This window comes from Rattus norvegicus, chromosome 15 (assembly GCF_036323735.1).
Source record: "Rattus norvegicus strain BN/NHsdMcwi chromosome 15, GRCr8, whole genome shotgun sequence".
NCBI classification, from domain to species: domain Eukaryota; kingdom Metazoa; phylum Chordata; class Mammalia; order Rodentia; family Muridae; genus Rattus; species Rattus norvegicus.
The window spans coordinates 26,067,065-26,086,076 of NC_086033.1; the positions used below are offsets into that span (position 1 = coordinate 26,067,065).

The 19,012-nt window shown below is 39.1% G+C and overlaps 3 protein-coding genes across 4 annotated transcripts in view; all 3 read left to right on the forward strand.

Moving 5' to 3' along the window:
* Or11g1 (olfactory receptor family 11 subfamily G member 1) lies at positions 1–18,250 on the forward strand. 2 transcript variants are annotated; one of them, XM_006251847.5, is made up of 2 exons: positions 1–7,311; positions 17,280–18,250. In XM_006251847.5, the coding sequence occupies exon 2, from the start codon at positions 17,291–17,293 to the stop codon at positions 18,224–18,226; it is 936 nt and encodes a 311-aa protein (XP_006251909.1). In that variant the 5' UTR covers positions 1–7,311; positions 17,280–17,290; the 3' UTR covers positions 18,227–18,250. The 2 variants fall into 2 exon arrangements, with proteins under 2 accessions (XP_006251909.1, NP_001001003.1); NM_001001003.1 differs by lacking the exon at positions 1–7,311 and having other exon boundaries at positions 17,291–18,226.
* Positions 17,394–19,012, forward strand: part of Or11g24 (olfactory receptor family 11 subfamily G member 24) — a 26,542-nt gene continuing 24,923 nt past the window's right edge. The window contains exon 1 of the mRNA XM_017599768.3: positions 17,394–17,517. The gene's annotated coding sequence lies outside the window, so the exon portion shown is untranslated. The remainder of the gene's footprint in view (positions 17,518–19,012) is intronic.
* Or11g26b (olfactory receptor family 11 subfamily G member 26B) overlaps positions 17,401–19,012 on the forward strand; it is a 37,772-nt gene continuing 36,160 nt past the window's right edge. The window contains exon 1 of the mRNA XM_039093558.1: positions 17,401–17,517. The gene's annotated coding sequence lies outside the window, so the exon portion shown is untranslated. The remainder of the gene's footprint in view (positions 17,518–19,012) is intronic.

Below are 19,012 nucleotides of genomic sequence, written 5' to 3' on the forward strand. Positions count from 1 at the left end.
TCTAATATCATCAGAGGCATTCCTACTAAATGGCCATAATTATGATAAAACTTACCTTTCTAAATTGCATAATAATCACAAAACTTATTTTGCTTGATAAATTCCTAAATCTATTTATAATGTTTGCCCATTATACAAAAATTTCATTGTGTTCATAAATCTCCAATGTTCTGTATCGGTAATTAAATAAACAACTGACACTAATAAACTATCAGAATTGATTACAGAAAATTCGTACTCTATGCTCCTGAAAACATGAAGATGATAAATTTCTTTATTAATTACAAAAATACCTCATCTATATTTGAGGTAAAGAACTATAGCCTCATATTCTGAAAACAAATATATTAGATATTTGGAATGAAACTAATTTTGATCTTGCTAAAACAGTAGGTAAAGGTAATATAGACTCCTTAAGCTTTTTCCATAACTGATTGCTTATCCAGATATTCTACTTCACTTAAACCCCGTTTTCTTCTCCTCACCTCTGTCACGCCTCCCTGGTGTGACATTAATCAAGCAAGTTTTGCCAAGTGGCTTTATGGAGAAACCACATCCTGCGATATGTAATTTTTGGCCTTAGTACAGTTGATCACAAGGCATCCTTTACATTATTACAGCTGATTAGGCATCTACAGAACTGTGTGCATCCATATACCTACGTATGCATTTAACTGCTTGTTCACCTTAGAGCAGTGATCTCATCAAATGAAAAAACAAAGTGACTTTCCTTCCTTCTAAAGGGCTCATTTAACAGTTTCCCTCTGACTCAGTATCTGAATAATGGAGAGAGGCTACAAAGCTGCATGACCTTGGAAGGAATGGCAGTTGGTGATGGGCAGATTGAATCTGAACTCATATCATCCTTTCTCATGAACTGGAAGTCTTCAGTAGATCATTAGCCTCATGTCCCTAAAAGTGACAGCAGAGGAAGCTCACAAGACCATAATACAATTTGAGCTTGAACAGGATCTGAAAGGAAAAGTACTGATGTGAAAAGAGGTGATTTTCAGCTCTGTTTGGGACTCTAGTTCCGGTATAAGGGCCTCTTCTCTGCAGGCTGGAGCTGCAGAACGCCCCTTGACAACTCCTCAGAGCACCATTCTATAGGTGCAGAGCATAGTCAGCTCCTCCATGGCTGTTCAATCCTTCTACCACTTTCCAACTTCGTCCACACTTACTCAGTCTTCTTTTCTCTGTTCCTGCCAGCCTTTGATCCCTGGGGAGCAGTAAAGATCTATACGTCCCTTCCTTTTTTTTATTGGATTTTTTTATTTGCTTCTTAAACGTTATCCCCTTTCCCGGTTTCATGTCTCTAAATCCTTTAACCCATCCGCCAACCCCTTCTTCCATGAGGGTATTCTCCCACCCATCCACCCACCATTTCTGCCGCCCCGACCTGACATTCCCCTGCAAGGGAGAGGGTCGATCATTGGCAGAACCAAGGGCTTCCTCCCATTGGAGCCTAACAAGGTCATCCTCTGCTACCTATGCACCTGGGGCCATGGGTCTGTCCATGAATTATTCTTTGGATGGTGATTTAATCCCTGGGAGCTCTGGTTGGATGGTATTGCTCTTCTTATGGGGTTGCAAACCCCTTCACCACCTTCAATTCTTTCTCTAATTCCTCCAATGGGGACCCTGTTCTCAGTACAATGGTTGGCTGCTAGCATCAACCTCTGTATGTCCTTCCTCAACTTTTTTTAATAACTTTTGGTGAAAAGTCAATTTTATTTGATATTAGAATGGCTATTCCAGCTTGTTTCTTAGAACCATTTGCTTGGAAAATTGTTTTCCAGCCTTTTACTCTAAAAGTAGAGTCTGTCTTTGTCCCTGAGGTATATTTCCTGTATGCAGCAAAATGCTGGGTCCTGTTTATGTATCCAGTTAGCTAGTCTATGTCTTTTTATTAGGGAATTGAGTCAATTGATGTTAAGAGATACTAAGGAATAGTGATTGTTGTGTCCTGTTAATTTTGTTGTTAGAGGTAAAATTATGTTTGTGTGACTCTCTTCTTTACAGCTTGTTGCAGGAAGATTACTTTTTGCTTTTTCTAGGGTGTAGTTTCCCTCCTTGTGTTGGAGTTTATTGTCCTTTGTAGGACTGGATTTGTGGAAAGATATTGTCTACATTTGTTTTGTCATGGAATATCTTGGTTTATCCATCTACAGTAATTGAGAATTTTGCTGAATAGAATATCCTGGGCTGACTACCCAAAGACTATACATGGACTGACCTGTAGAGAGCGGCGCGGCGAAACAAAGATGGCGCCGACATCCAGCCTTGTCTGGATATAAACGACTTACTGCGCATGTGCAGGCTTGTCCCCTTGCTAGGGCTCCCTCTAGTGGTGAACAGCGGTACTGCACATGTGCGGTTTATGCACCAGGTGTTAGTTGACTGTTAATATGCTAATGAGGTGATTCATTCTCCGCCAATCCCTGGAGGACAAGTAGTGGGGTGATCCAAGCCCCACCAATCCCTGAGAGATAATTAGCATACTGTTGTCTATATAAGCCGAGCGATTTTGCTGCTCGGAGTCCCTGTTCAAGAGAGCTGTAACACTAAGAGAGCTGTAACACTAAGAAGAGCTGTAACACAGTAAAGGCTTGCTCGCAGAAGAATCCTGTTGCCGCGCGTCGTTCTTGCTGGCGGGACATTGGGCGCGCGACAAGTGGTGCCGAGACCCGGGAACCAACATCGCCGGTGCCAGGGGACCCTTCAGTGTGCTGAAGAGGATTCAGAACTGCGAGAAGGTAAATTAAAAGGTAAGCTTCGAGAGGCATGCCCCTTTTTGGAAGAGAGCATGTCAGAAACGGAGCAGAGTGAGAAATTAGGCTTCAAGAGGCATGCCCCTTTTTGGATTTAAGAGAGCATGTCAGAAACGGAGCAGAGGCAGAAACGGAGCAGAGTGAGAAATTAGGAGCTCAAATTAGGAGCTCGCAAAAAGAAAAAGGTTACTAAAACAAAAGTGAAAGAGATACAAAAGGCAGAAGAAATGCCGCTGGAGGAAAAAATAAGAGTGCCCCGGAGGACGAAGTACAAGTCATCCGGAGAGGATACTTTGTATCCACTAAAAGAATTAGAAGCCTTAGAACTGTCTGGCAGTGACTCTGAGCAAGAGTTGTCAGAGTCCGAGGAGGAGGAATTAGAGGAAGAGGCAGCCATATATGAGGAAGAAAGATATGGGCCTAGGTGGAGAGCCACTGTGAAGAAACCTAAAGTTATGGATCCTTTGTGGGCAAGGCTGGTAATTTTGTTTCTTTTTTTCTTTGTGTGGGATAGAGAAGCCACAGACGGCAAGCTTAAGCCCGGACCAAAACCTCTTTGGCAAATGGTCCCTGCCTGCTTAGAGGATAAACAATGTGAGGAAGCCGTTAGAGCCGTTAGGACAGGTCAGAGGGTCCTTGCAGAGCAACAAAGTATGTCAGAGGGAGAAAAGGTCTCCAAAGAAAAAAAGAAAAGAAAAGGAGATAAAAGGAACAGAGAGAAGGCAGAGATAAAAAAAGAGGATAATCAGGACCAGGAAACAAATAAGATATATTCTTTAAAAGCCTTGACCTTAGAAATGTCAGACAATCTAGAAAGCATCACCGACAGCTTAGAGAAAGTGAAACTAAAGGTAGAACCATCGGGTCCCGGGCCTCCCGCAGAGCAACAAAAGGAAGCGCAGGACTCGACCTCAGTTCGACCACCAGACTCGTATTGACCCCTCGAATGGGAACTCAGGTGGTGGATACAGATTTTAAAGGCCCCAGTAAGCAGAATTCAGAAGGATCACAGAAACTGAAAGCATGTGCAAAGATAAAGATTTGGGGTAGTGGTAGTGGACAAGGTAATAATGGTAAAATGTTTTTGTGTATGTGTTCTTTTAGAGTTATGTTAAAATCTAGAGAAGCAAAGTCGATTCTCACAGATGCTTCTAGTCTTTGGACCCTGACTAGAGACAGTTTACACCCTGGACAAGAGAGAGAATGGGGTTGAGAAAAACATTCCTCCCGAACTCTCCACAGATGCTTTGGCAAAAGAAGGAAATGAGCTTAAACTTTTTGGAGCTCTCCTGGGAACAGAAGGAGGTGGGAGACGTCTTGCCTCCTTGCTGGCTCCTATTGGAGAAGTGCTTATTTCTGGTTCTGGGTTCTTTAGGTAGGATGTTTGGGTCCTTTTGGTGGAACACCATCTAGTTCTTTTCCTCTGTGTCTATTGTCTGTCCTTGGTGCACCAAGCTGTCCATGTATGTCAATTTATGTCTGGGTTTTGCTTCTCCTTGCTTGAATGTTTTGTGTTTCATGTTTAAAAGAAAAGGTTAAAATTTTAAATGCTGGTTGATTCACCCATTGATGTAGCTTTAACTCCTTTCAAGAAAGGAACAAATAAATAAAAAGTTTCAATTGGCTTTTGGAGCCTGCATCTGTAGCTAGAAGCCTAAGTTGGCTGGGCAAGCTCCCCAGGGGGCTGGCTAAATGTTTACACTAGCCGATCCTAAAGACACAAGGAGCTTCACAGCTTCTAAGGTAACGGAACTGATCGCTGTCTCTCTTAGAAAAATCTTTGACTGTGATTATTGGACTCAACAGGTGACAAGGTGTTTCTCTTAAAACTACAGCTAGAAAAAGTAAAAATGGTGATTGATTTAAATATTAAAGGTATGTGTAGCCACTTCATTTTTGTTTTCTGATTGGTTTTAAATGTATAAATATTCTCTACATGCCTTAGTTATGGACTATTGGCTTTTAAGTTATTGGATATGGTTTAAAAAAATGTAACATTGATAACAGAAAGTTGACATAAAACTGGTAAAATTTAAAATATGCTCATGTTTCTGTTGATACCTGTTCCGGTATTATACACGCTACTCTGATGACTGGTGAAAAGGCTTGTAATGCCATTAGCCATTGCTTAGAGGCATGGGCAGCCTGGGGAAAGCCTGATAGTCTCAAGACAGACAATGGGCCTGTCTACACTGCAAAGTTCTTTCAGGCATTTTGCCAGACAATGCAGGTCGGTCATACTACAGGCTTACCATACAATCCCCAAGGACAAGGAATTGTGGAAAGGGTACATCGTACCTTAAAAGAGCTTATAAAAAAAAAAAACAAAACAAAAAGAGGGAATTGCCAGCAGCCGAACACCAAAAGAACAACTTTCTTTAGCTCTATTTACTCTAAATTTCTTAATTTTGGATGCGCATGGCCGCTCTGCTGCGGATCGCCATGCTGCTACTACACCTATAACTAATGCAGAAGTAAAGTGGAAGGATGTCTTAACTGATGAATGGCGTGGCCCAGATCCCGTGATTTCGAGATCTAGGGGAGCGATTTGTGTTTTTCCGCAGAATCAAGAAAATCCAATTTGGGTACCTGAGTGTTTGACTCGAAAATTGCCTTCTGCTCTTCCTGAAGATGAGACTATGAACCCTACTATTACTACTGGGAATGGTAATACAGGTTAATTCTCTCACCCTGTGGGCTATTGCCAGATCCTGGCCAGTACCCATGCCAGTTCATAGCAATTCTACTGTTTTGAGAATAAGACTGACAAGCATAATCTCTGGTCTTGGTTTCAATGGGTGCTGTCCAATGAGCAAGGGGCATATACATCCCTGACCCCCTTTGCTAGGTTGATGGGAGAGAACTTCGTGCTGTATAATGTTTCAGCTACCAGAAAAAGGTGATACCAGGTTGATCAATATTCAATATAATAACCTCTTGGTAAATAATACTGCCACTAGTACTTCAGTATGTGCTAGATCACCTTTTTTCTGATAAGCACTAATGTAAGCAGTGGTGCTTTAAGTTGTAATAGCTCTGATGTAGTCTGCTATTTAGCTGAATGCTGGGATGGCACTAATGACACCGCAGTGATGGTTAAGATTCCCTCCTTTGTGCCAATCCCAGTGGAGGCAAACCCAGATAGCTTTCCTATTCTTAATTTGCTGAGAGCCAAAAGAGATTTTGGAATTACGGCAGCCATAATTTCAGCCATTGTGCTATCTGCTGCCGCAGCTACCACAGCTGAAATCGCTATGACCAATCAAATACAGACGGCTGAGACTGTCAATCAGATTGTAGAAAGAACTGCAGTGGTGCTAGAGATACAAGAAGAATTTAATACCCATTTGGCATCTGGCCTTCTATTAGCCAATCAAAGGATAGATTTAGTTCAAGAACAAATTGAAGCACTGTATCATATGACACAGCTGTCTTGTGTTTCCTCCCTTAGAGGTTTATGCATTATTCCTTTGTGAGCTAACTTTTCTCAGAATTTTCAACAGAGCAAAGAAATCTCGAATTATCTGAAAGGAAACTGGTCCATGAAAGCAGAGCAACTATCAAGACAATTGCTGATGCAGATTGCTGTCCTCAACAGCACTAGGCTGGACCCCATCACAGTTGAAGACTTTACCTCATGGATTACCAATGCTTTCTCCCTTTTCAAGGAGTGGGCGGGCATGTTTGTCCCGGGGAGCTATTGTCCTCCTGGGATGCGGAGTAGGTCTCTGGCTTATTGGCTGTTTAAAAAGAGAACATGCCAGACACAAAGTGGTTGTTTACCAGGCTATGACCACCATTAAAAAGGGTGCTTCTCCCAACATGGCTGGCCTCTTTGAAAGATCAAGAGTTCGCCCTAGATCATTTTTGTCACAGTCATGTGGAGTCATTGTATCCAGGGACGGGCAACTTTCCTCGAACTCGGACCAACCTAAGACACGGGGCCCGGTGGCGATAGGGTAACTCTATGACGGGTAAGGCCGAGTTTGGATGAGAACGACCTAAGACAGGAGCAATGACAAGATTGACGTGACACCCAGATCTAGACCAGTCATTTTATTAAACAAAAAAGGGGGAGATGTAGAGAGCGGCGCGGCGAAACAAAGATGGCGCCGACATCCAGCCTTGTCTGGATATAAACGACTTACTGCGCATGTGCAGGCTTGTCCCCTTGCTAGGGCTCCCTCTAGTGGTGAACAGCGGTACTGCACATGTGCGGTTTATGCACCAGGTATTAGTTGACTGTTAATATGCTAATGAGGTGATTCATTCTCCGCCAATCCCTGGAGGACAAGTAGTGGGGTGATCCAAGCCCCACCAATCCCTGAGAGATAATTAGCATACTGTTGTCTATATAAGCCAAGCGATTTTGCTGCTCGGAGTCCCTGTTCAAGAGAGCTGTAACACTAAGAGAGCTGTAACACTAAGAAGAGCTGTAACACAGTAAAGGCTTGCTCGCAGAAGAATCCTGTTGCCGCGCGTCGTTCTTGCTGGCGGGACATTGGGCGCGCGACACTGACCCTGGACTCCAACCTCATAGGTAGCAATGAATAGCCTAGTAAAAGCACCAGTGGAAGGGGAAGCCCTTGGTCCTGCTAAGACTGAACCCCCAGTGAACGTGATTGTTGGGGGGAGGGTGGTAATGGGGGGAGGATGGGGAAGGGAACATGCATATAGAAGGGGAGGGGGAGGGGTTAGGGGGATGTTGGCCCAGAAAACGGGAAAGGGACCAGTGAACATTGAGTAGACCTGTTTAATTGCCATGAGTTTTGTAGTAATTCTGTTGTTTCTGTTGTTGAAATACAGCTTCAATAAATGGTGGTTTGATAAGATACAAGCAGTTTTTTTTATTTTTTTCATATCTGTTGAGATTTGCTTTGTGACCAAGTATATGGTCAATTTTGGAGAAGGTTCCATGAGGTACTGAGAGGATATATTCTTTTGTGTTTGGTGGAATTTTTTCTAGATATCTATTAAGTCTATTTGACGCATAACCTCTGATAGTTTCATTATTTCTCTGTTTAGTTTCTGTCTGGATGACCTGTCCATTGGTGAGAGTGGAGTGTTGAAGTCACCCACTATTAATGTGTGAGGTTTGATATTTGATTTAAGCTTTATTAATGTTTCTTTAGAAATGTGGGTGCCCTTGCATTTGGGGCATAAATATTCAGAATTAAGATGTCATCTTCATAGATTTTTTCTTTTATGAGAATGGAGTGTCCTTCTCCATCTCTTTTGATTAATTTTGGTTGAAAGTCTATATTAGGTATTATAAGGGTTACTGCAGCTTGCTTCTTGAGTGTATTTTTTTGAAAAATTATTTTTTGTCCTTTTCTCTGAGGTAATGTCTCCCTTTAATGCTGTGGTGTGTTTCTCATATCCAGCTGAATAGCAGTTCCTGTTTTCAAATTGATTGTTAGCCCATTTCATTTTATTGGGGAAGTGAGCATATTGATTTTTAAGAAATATTAATGAGCAATGATTTTTAGTTCCTTTTATTTTGATGGTCACGGTGTGTGTGTGTGTGTGTGTGTGTGTGTGTGTGTGTGTGTGTGTGTGCGCATGCTCGTGCACGGGCATGAGTATATTTCCTTTCTTTTGCTTTTGCTGGTGTGTATTTATTTCCTGTCTATTCTCTGGTGTAGCTAACCTCCTTGTATTGGGAGGTTTTTTCTAGTATCCTCTGTAGAATAGTGTGTTAATGGAAAGATGTTATTTAAATTTGGTTTTGTCATGGAATATTTTGTTTTCTCCATCTATGCTGATTGAAAGTTTTGCTGTGTATAGTAGTCTGGGCTGATTTCTGTGGTCTCTAAGAGACTACACCACACCTGAATCTATATGTTATTTGGCCCTTTTCTCTGTCAACTTTTAACTTTACTTCTTTGTTTTTTACCTTTTTGGTTTTGATTATAATGTGGCAGGAGGGTTTTCTTTTCTGACCCAATCTCTTTGGTATTCTGTAAGCTTCTTGTATGTTTGTAGGAATCTCTACAGGGAAATTTTCTTCCATAATTTTGTTGAAAATATTTTCTGAACTGTTGATCTGAAAATCTTCTCATTCTTTTTTGAAATTTGTTATTGGATATTTTCTTTATCTACATTTCAGATATTATCCCCCTTCCCAGTTTCCCCTCTGGAAACCTCCTATCCCATCCCTCTACCTCCTGCCTCCATGAATCTTTCCATTCTTATCTTCCTAATATTCTTAGGTTTGGTCTTTTCAGAGTGTCCTAAATTATAAATTGTCTGGATGTTTGTGTCAGGAACTTTTTAGATTAACATTTTCTTCTATCACATCTTCTACACCTGAGAGTCTTCCTCCCATCCTTTGTATTCTGTTGGTGATGCTTATATCTGTAGTTCCTGTTCTCTTACCTAGTTTTTTCCATCCCCAGGATTCCCTGTTTGTGTTTTCTTTATTATTTCTATTTTCATTTGCAGGTCTTAAACAGATTTATTCATTTCCTTCACCTGTTTATCTGTGTTTTCCTGTTTTTCTTTAAGGGATTTATTCATTTCCTCTTTAAAGACCTCAATCTTCTTCATAAGGCTGAATTTCAGGTCATCTTCTCATGCTTCAGCTGTGTTAGGATATCTAGGACTTGCTATAGTAGGATAGCTTGACTCCAGCGGTGCCCTGTCGCCCTGTCTGTTGTTGGTTATATCATTACACTATCCTTTAGCCATCTAGGATTTGTAGTTATATAGGTTTGGATGCTGATTTCTGAGATAATCTTTTGCGGATGGGGTTTTTCAGATTTTTCCCCCTTGATTTCTGTTTCTTCTGTTTTTTTGGCCTGAGTGGTCTGAGTTTCTGGTAACTAGTAGGCATTCACATCTAGTAAGGGGTGTCCTCTGGGTTTTTCTGGCTGGTGTCATCTCTGGGGTTTTGATTGCTTACCTCTGGATCCCTAGAATCAGCATGGTCTGTAGTCTCTGGTGTCAGCAGGCCTCCCCAAAAGCAGGCAGAGTTTCAGGCTGGAAAATGGAGTCCAGGGGGTGGGGTGCAGTTTAAAGTTGTTGAGTGTGCTTTAAGGGGATATGGGGGAAAAGGGCTTGGGGCAAGGTTTTACCTGGTTTTTCTTGGTGCAAGCAAGCCTCATACCCTGCAGTCTCCCTGAAAGACAAAATCTCAACAAAAGCTAACAACCGTTAGCACTCACAGGTAAAACAGGAAAGCAAGGCCAGCTTCCCATCTGCTTTCCAAGACTAACCAGTTATCAATCCCTTCATGTCTTTTGACTCCTGCCATGTAAGCTAAGCCAGGCTCGATCCTTCAAAACCTAGAAAAGATAGAAACTCCCCTTCTTCTTCAGAATTGAAGCTTCTCTCTACCTTAATGACTTCATGATGCTTCTTCCAGTATGATTCTATAACTCTTCTACACTGTCTCATTTTTAGGATTCCTGGTTGGATGTAGTCATGAACCTGTACATCTACTAATAAAGCTTGTTCTCAAGAGTTACCTCATGCAGTTTTGTTTCTATGAACTAGCCACTCATTTAAATACCAAAAAGTATTTAAAACTTTTTATAATTAAATTTATTGAAGCCAATACATAAAAATTATATATCGTAATAGAACAACATCTGGCAACAGCATGTGATGATACATCTGTTTATCTGGTAACACTTTCATCAGGTCCAGTCTGACGTCATTTCTGATTTCTTTTAGAGGGATAAAATTCAAAATTTTTACTTACAACTTTTAAAATTGTACAGCATAGTATCAAAATTTGTATTGACTATTGTTAAATACAACAGGAATTTTTTCTGCTCCTATCTTACTGTAACTTAATACCCAGTGATCAATTGTTACCATCTCTGCCTCTCAAGGTCTCTTCCTAGTCTTGGGTAACCACTATTTTGCTTTGAATCTCTGTGAATTTGCCTTTTTAAGATTCCACATAGGATCCTATTGATGTTTCTTTGTGCCTGGTTCATTTCATTTAAAATAATTATCTGCTATTCAATTTATATTGTTATAAATGACAAAAATATGTATGTCCCAATCTCTCTCTTCAGAGAATTGAAGTCTTCATTGTAAGGTCTTTCACCCCCGTGTATAGTTTTATTCCTAGATGTTGTGGGGGTTTTTTTTTTAGATGTTTGTGAATGAGCGTATGACAGGTTCTCTTCTTCATCATGTGTGTTGTTGGTATGCAGAAAGGCTATTTGTTTTTGTTACTTTATTTTAAATCCCTTAAGGTATAACCCAAGGCTCAGGTGACATCTCAGAAGAGGGAAAAGAAAGATTGTAAAAGCTAGAAGACTAGTATATCTGTTGTTAGGTTGTATCTTCTATATTAGACAGCAAAGCTACACCCATAAAATCTTAGCAAAGTGGTCAACCCAAATAGGACCTGCAGAATGTAAATGGCACTTTACATATCAATGTGCATGAGTAAAATATATACAAGGCATCATCCCTAAATGAATCAGGCCCCCCCGATCCCCAAGTAGTTGTCCAAAACTATGTGATCACTCTAAAAGCATATACTTAGGTGCAACACTAAACTCAGCAGGTTGTATTTATATATTAATATATATGCATGCAGGTAACAATACTAGTGAAATGAAAAGATAGGTACATAGAGATAGATCTGGGAGGAATTAGTGTAAAGAGTGGTATAGGGGTGAATATGATCAAATATATTGAGATTGAGTTATCAAATTCTCAAATAATTAGTGCAAATGCTACATTCTTTCAAAAGAGACACAGCTTAGCCAAGTGTCAGACAAGAACAGACACATCAGAGGCCTATCTGTGTGTGGTAGATGACTGCAATCCCTTCCTTTCAGACAGGGAAGTTTTTTTTTAATTGGCTGTATGGTAAGTACACTTACAGGAGTTAGAAACAGTGCTGTCAAATAATTAATCAATCAACCAGATTATTAATCTTTAATTAAATTTCTGTGAGATGCTTGAAACACACAAAATATATCACCTTACACAGACACAGACACACACACACACACACACACACACACACACACACACACAAACACACAAGGGGGGGGCACAACCCCAAGGAAAGTGAGTAACAAGCACAGAGCTGTCCCCTGACACTGCTCTTCCAGAATCAGTAAATGGATCCTCAAGGACCTGGGAAAATGATCAACTAATTTCCAGACAGATTCTGCTTATACTTCTACATCTTCGGATGGAGAAGCTTAAGTGTCCTCCTTATCATTGCCATCACATCTTCCTCCTCTCTGGTTTTTATCAAACAACTAAAAAAGAGAAAAAGAAAAAAAAACTGTGTTACTATGAGAAAGTAAGAATAAAAAGGCAAACTTCTAAGATACTTTATCTTGGATTCCCTTTTCTAATACAGGTAATAAGATAATATAGGCCTAGAAAAATAAAATAATAATATACCTATAGAATCTAATAGCCTCCACAGCTTTCTGAATTTCTAACATAAAACCAATGTTCCTTATACTCCTTCTAGTCAGGAGCCTGGTCAAGATATTCCCTAGCCCTTTAAATTGGCATAATTATGCTTACGTTAATAGTTAAAGGCAGCAACAGTATTAGTTTCTTGTGAATAGTAAAGAAAATCCTTAGCTCTAAATTCAGGTTTTTTGCTACTAAACACAACTTTGGACTATCTGTTTCAATATGGGCAGTTATCCTTTTGAAACATCTTTACAAATAGCTACCAGCATTACAGACATGGTATATCCTGGCTGTACCTGCACAGATGAGCACGATAACAAACTTATTCTGTGACAGGACTCTGGATTGTCTGTGGAAACAGTAAACTTTGGCAATAAGACTGTGAAGCAAAATTAAAATACTGAGACAATGCCTTTCCTTTACATTGTGCTACAGCCTACCTCATTCATACAGACTTTACAAGTTTCCAATGGTTGACTAATTAACAAGGAAGCAAATCCCCCAAAGAGATTACTAATATTCCAAATACCCTGGGTTCTTAAGCATGATGTCATATCTATGCTCACAGGATCTACAGTTGATGAGAGCTTAGTCTGCTAAACTTGTGGAAAGAGTAAGGGAACATCTGTGAGTATATCTCTGTGTGTGTCTCTATATGAGACTGTGTGTGTATCTATGCATTTCTAAGGATGCAGACCAGTGCCTTGCATAAGCTAAGCAAGTACCCTTCCTCCACCAAGCTAATTTTCCTCAACCCTAAGTCTGCTGTTGTTGTTGTTGTTGCTGCTGCTGCTGCAGCTGCTGCTGCTGCTGCTGTTTTATTAGTGAAGCACACATTTGATTACTCCAGCTCAGAACTGTCCTGAGTAAACATCTTCCACACAGAAAAGCTAAGCAATGCAAGGTGAGTAACAGTGCAGTCTTGCTGAGTATGTTACTCTGCACAAAGTAAGAGTTGGCTAACCCAAAATTATTTTCACATCCCACTTGTAAGGAAGCTCTATGAAAACTAACAGTCTTATTCTGTAAAAGAATGGTTTTACTCAAGTGTCTAACATACTTGAGCTATTTTGAAAAAAAATGAAATATAGAAAGGCAAGCACATAAGTAATGATGCTTCTGAAGAAATTTGAGTGGAAAGTAAGAATATAAGTTTAGGACATGGCACCAGGGGGGCGAGTGGGGCATGGATAGATTTACTATGAGAGTCAACATAAAGACGTGTAATATTAAAATAAGTATGAAAATGAGTTTTTGACAATTAAACTATTCAAAAATACTGAAATATCTTTAAATTGTTAGCATAGCAATTCGTCAAACTACAGCATTTTAAAATATGCTGCAAAAAAAAACTTGACTAAATATCCAATCATTTGGCTTTCAAAGCATTGAATGATTTGTCTCTGAATTGATGTTAAACTTTTAAGCTTAAAAAGAACTTTGCTTTAACTTTATGAAATGTAGAATCAGGAAGTTCTCTTCATACGTTAGAGCAAGTTTCCCCTTGAATCTGGTCTCCATTCTTTAGCATCAGGAGAATAAGAGGCAGATTATGGTTAGAAGATTTCTTCGGAAATAGATACAGTTTTATTATTATTTTTCATCATGCATAAGAAAAGTATAGCTCAATGTACATTAGAATTTTTATAACTTTTAAAATTTATCTCCAAATGAAGTAAATCTTTCTAGTTGAAGCATTATCTCAGTCTCTAGTTATAGTACCTTAAAATCTGAGTGGAAAAGATACTTAGGAAATGTACCTTTATGATATAAGGAACAGAGTCTGTTCTTAAGACAACAGAAGCACTAGATTAATTAAAGCCATAAATTAGGACATAAACTAATAAAATATTGGGAAATTTTCTTAGCTTCATGAGCCTACTGTCACTGAAGTCAGAAAAATATCTAAAATTTAGATAAAGATCATAGAGAACCTTTTTTATCGTTAAAATAATCATTTTTTATTTTTAAACAAATTAAAGGATTATTATTTGGCCAGAAGATTTGCTACTTTTTAATGAGAGTTTTGGAGAAAAAAAATAGTGACAAGAAACACTATTAATCAGATCTTTAACAAATGAGAGCACGTAAGATCAATCATTCGTAAACACAATAATTAACAGCCTAAAACCTAAAACCTCACTGCAGACAGAGCGCTGAGGATCCCCTGCAGATAAGGTACTGAGCGAATGCACACAGCAGGTTTGGAGCACAGGAAAACCAGTGTTTCTCTAGTCCTATAGATGGGAAGAAAAGCTTGGACTAAGTAAAGTAGCATACAGCTATCTGGATAAGGCAGGGCCAGCAGGAATGCATGTGGGAGAAGACCCAGAGATAGTCCTTCCTTCAAACAAAGACTCAAACCGAGAGAATCTCACATGCATAATTTATGAATTTCAAAGTATTAAAGGGTCTACTCATCCCATTTTTTTAAAAATTGTATTGAATTGCTTCTCTTCTGATAGTTTGCCTTTCATCTGATGACTTACCGTTTTGAATTTTTCATATAGATTGTTTTTGGACTCCTTGCATAATTAAAAAGAAAACTTAAGATTGATTGATATGAAATAGCAAACAGAAAAGACAGTATTTTTCACAAATATAGGCCTGTCCTATTTACAAAGTTTTTTAAAGACCGAATATAAGAGGATGCTAGACTGGTAACGCAGGAGTGGGTGGGTGGGTGACAAGAGCTCCCTCATAGAGGAAAAGAGGAGGAGGGATGGGTTGGAGGGATTGCAGAGGGGAGACTGGAAAGGGGGGAACAACATTTGAAATGTAAATAAATAAAATAATCAATAAGAAAAAGAAGGGGAAAAACAGGTTGAATATCTAACTGTAGCATTAGTAAATATAGATAGTTGGGGTAATTTAATTAAGAAAAACAAAGCAATTTTGTGGAAATATAACTCTCCATAGTCATTGTACTTTGAGATATTCCTTAGCACTGTTTGGGACAGAAAGAAGAAGGAGGAGGAAAAAAAGGAAGAGAAAAAGAGGGAGACGGACCTTTTTCAAGTTTCTTTCCAAGGGAACTTAATTTAATATTGTACTAGCAATTACAGAATCCACCTTTCACATAACTGGATTGGGAACCAGAACTTTGATGATTCTATTTATAACATAACAGTCAAATATCTACTTCAGAAAATAAAATTGTTGATTCCATGCCTCAGCTACGTCTACTCTTGATGCTCACGAAAAATGCTTTAACAGAAGTAAAATAAAATTATGAATCTAAATTATTTAATTGATCTAAATGTCTTCCTACCAAAACTGATGTGTTGCATTATCAGAAAACATGAATCAATATATCAGAAAATAATATTTCTCCTAAACTCTCTGTCCCACTGCTTCACTCAGTCACCTGTGAGCTACATTCTCTCTCTCTCTCTCTCTCTCTCTCTCTCTCTCTCTCTCTCTCTCTCTCTGTCTGTCTCTCTCTCTCTGTCTCTCTCTCTCTCTTTCCTTCTCTCCCTCCCTCTCTCTCTCTCTCTCTCATAGATTCATTTTCTGTATGCTTGTTGGAAATTTTCTATAAGCAAAATGTGGATGATTCCCAATGACTTAAAAACAACTTTCAAGGAAATGGATAAACCCATGAAAAATTTCATTAGAAATCTATAAATATACACTTACACTATTTTCTTTTGAGGAGAGACATGGTTAAGCAAAAAGTGGAATTAAGAAACATCTGCTAAAGTAATTACAATAGTCAAGACACATAAGAGACCAAAGAGACAGAAGCAGCTAGCACAGGACCTAATGGGTCTGCACCAGGTCCTCTGTATACACACTATAGTTGCTATGTTAATATTTTTGTGGGACTCCTAACTTTGACAGTGAATAGGACTCTGACTCTTTGCCTGCTCTTGGGACTCTTTTGCTCCTGTCGGGTTGCCATGTTTAACTTTGATCTGATAGTTTTGGTCTCAACTTTCATATTTCAATCTTGTCATGTTACCTACTAGGAGCCTATTCTTTTCTAATGAGAGACAAGAAGAGAGTAGATCTGGAAGGGAAGGGAAGTAGGAAGCAGCTGGGAGAAGCAGAGGGAGAAAAAACTATAATCAGGGCATATACTATGAGAAAAGAATCTATTTTTAATAAAAGAAAAATTGTATTAAGAAAATTTAAGAAAAAGAAACCTTTAGTTCAAATCATAATACTGATCACAGGCTCATCTCCTATAGAGAACTTTGCAGAGTGGCTGTCAGTTTTAATCTATACTAAAATGGTCTCCTAGAACAGTTCATTGGCAATTCTCATGATCTTTTAATGATATTTTTGTTGAAAGAAAAGCATGTTAAATATGGCAGTCCACTCTGAAGAAAGTAAGAGAGCACCATCCAATCTGAGAAAGACAGAAAGGAAAGTTGTTAAAATACAACTTCTATCATTGCTCAGCATGAGGTAAAGCCCCTTGCCCTAAAAGGTGAAGACATTGACAGACTATAAATATGCCAATGGGAGTGATAAAATATCAGTTAGATGATGATACTGTATAAATGAATGATAAAGGAATCATTGATCCTGGAGATAAACCAAAATATTCATCCACAATAGAATGATAAAAGAATGAAAAAGTGCTTTATTTCTGTAAGACATACATAGAGCCATAAAATATCATAATGTTGCTATGGAACAAAAGATATATCACCCAAAAGACCAACAGGACAATTTCATTTGTGGCAAATACAAAAAGGGGAAAAACAAAGAAAGATTGTAGGTTAAAGTGACATGAAGTTATAAGGAAAGAGGAAGCAACTGTCATAAATAAAAAAATGAGTGATGTGACAACAGGTTGGGACAATATAGATACTAAGTATGGTGTTTGATTGTTTATTAAACTTTATACTTACATATTAAACACAGCGTCACTCACCACACTGCACAAAAAGAAAATTTCTGTGCCTTTGTGTTGGTGTCATCTTATATTGGGTGTTCTACAAATCAAAACCATGCCCAGCATACAAATTTAAGATTAAACAAAATAGTGACATTTGATGTATAAATGTTTGCATTCTTCGAAAATGACTTAAAATATTTCATGGTTAAATTTCTCTTTGAACTGACATTTGATAATTTCTGATACTTTCACAGGTCACAGGCAGATGAAAGCCCTCAGCAGTCCTAGCAACTCCAGCACCATCACTGGCTTCATCCTCCTGGGCTTCCCCTGCCCCAGGGAAGGGCAAATCCTCCTCTTTGTGCTTTTCTTCATTGTCTACCTCCTTACCCTCTTGGGCAACGCTTCCATCATCTGTGCTGTGTGCTGTGATCAGAGACTCCACACCCCCATGTACCTCCTGCTGGCCAACTTCTCCTTCCTGGAGATCTGGTATGTAACCTCCACAGTCCCCAACATGTTGGCCAACTTCCTGTCTGACACCAAAGTCATCTCTTTCTCTGGATGCTTCCTGCAGTTCTATTTCTTCTTCTCCTTGGGTTCTACAGAGTGCTTTTTCCTGGCAGTCATGGCATTTGATCGTTACCTTGCCATCTGCAGGCCTCTACATTATCCTGCCCTCATGACTGGACGCCTCTGCAACATCCTTGTGATCAGTTGCTGGGTGCTTGGTTTCCTCTGGTTCCCTGTTCCCATCATCATCATCTCCCAGATGTCCTTCTGTGGGTCCAGAATTATAGACCACTTCCTGTGTGACCCAGGCCCCCTGTTGGCCCTCACTTGTGTGAGAAATTCTTTACTTGAACTGACTAGTTCTACTTTAAGTTCCCTGCTTTTATTTGTTCCATTTTTCTTTATCATGGGGTCTTATGCTCTAGTAATGAGAGCTGTGCTGAGGGTCCCTTCAGCAGCTGGACGAAGAAAGGCCTTCTCCACTTGTGGGTCACACTTGACTGTGGTTTCTCTTTTCTATGGATCAGTGATGGTCATGTATGTGAGCCCAACATCTGAACACGCAGCTGGAGTGCAGAAGCTTGTGACTCTGTTTTACTCTGTGGTTACACCACTCCTTAATCCTGTGATATACAGTCTGAGGAACAGAGATATGAAACATGCAATGAAGAAATTACTGAAAATATAAAACTTGCATTCTTGTTTTTAAAAAGAATCTCATTTTGCCTATATATTAAAGGAAAACTAACCAGTCTTGATGGTATGGATCTGTAATCCCAGAACTCCAGAGGCTAACACAGGAAGGCTGTCAGTTTGAGGCCAGTCTAAGGTCTGAAATGTGAGCTTGTCTCCAAAATAAAACAAACAGGAAGAAAAATGAAAAGAAGCTAACTGATTTCACTTGGAACGTTGTTATTTTTTTTTATTTCCTAGAATATGTAGGAGCATAAGGGACCACTAGATATTAGTATAGAACTGTGAACTTTTAGAAGCTTGATTTGTTGGGAAAATAAAAATGTATCTGAAAGCAAATCTTCTACTGACACAGAAAATCTTTCCCCAGAAGCAGAAGAGAAATAAAATAATTTTGTTTCTCAGTGAGCATTAAGCCATAATGTATGATAATTATATTATTTGTATGATAATTACAAAGAATTCACTAAATGATTGTAAACATGAGAAAAGTTCTGTAGTTTTATATAGTAAGAAGACTACAATAAATTGCATATATTTTATCAAGACATAAGGCTTGACAAAGTCTAAGGGCAAAGTCTGTGAGCAGAGATCAACCTATACTCAGCTGGTAGTAGGATTACATCTGTGTTTGCTAACAAACTTTATACAAATAATACATTAAGTCATCTGTGACACGTTAAGATCCTGCAAATACAGAAGATGAGAGATGAGAGCACTATGCTCTTTGATGGTTATACCTCAAAGACACACACACATAACTCTGAGGGAGATTGCAAGT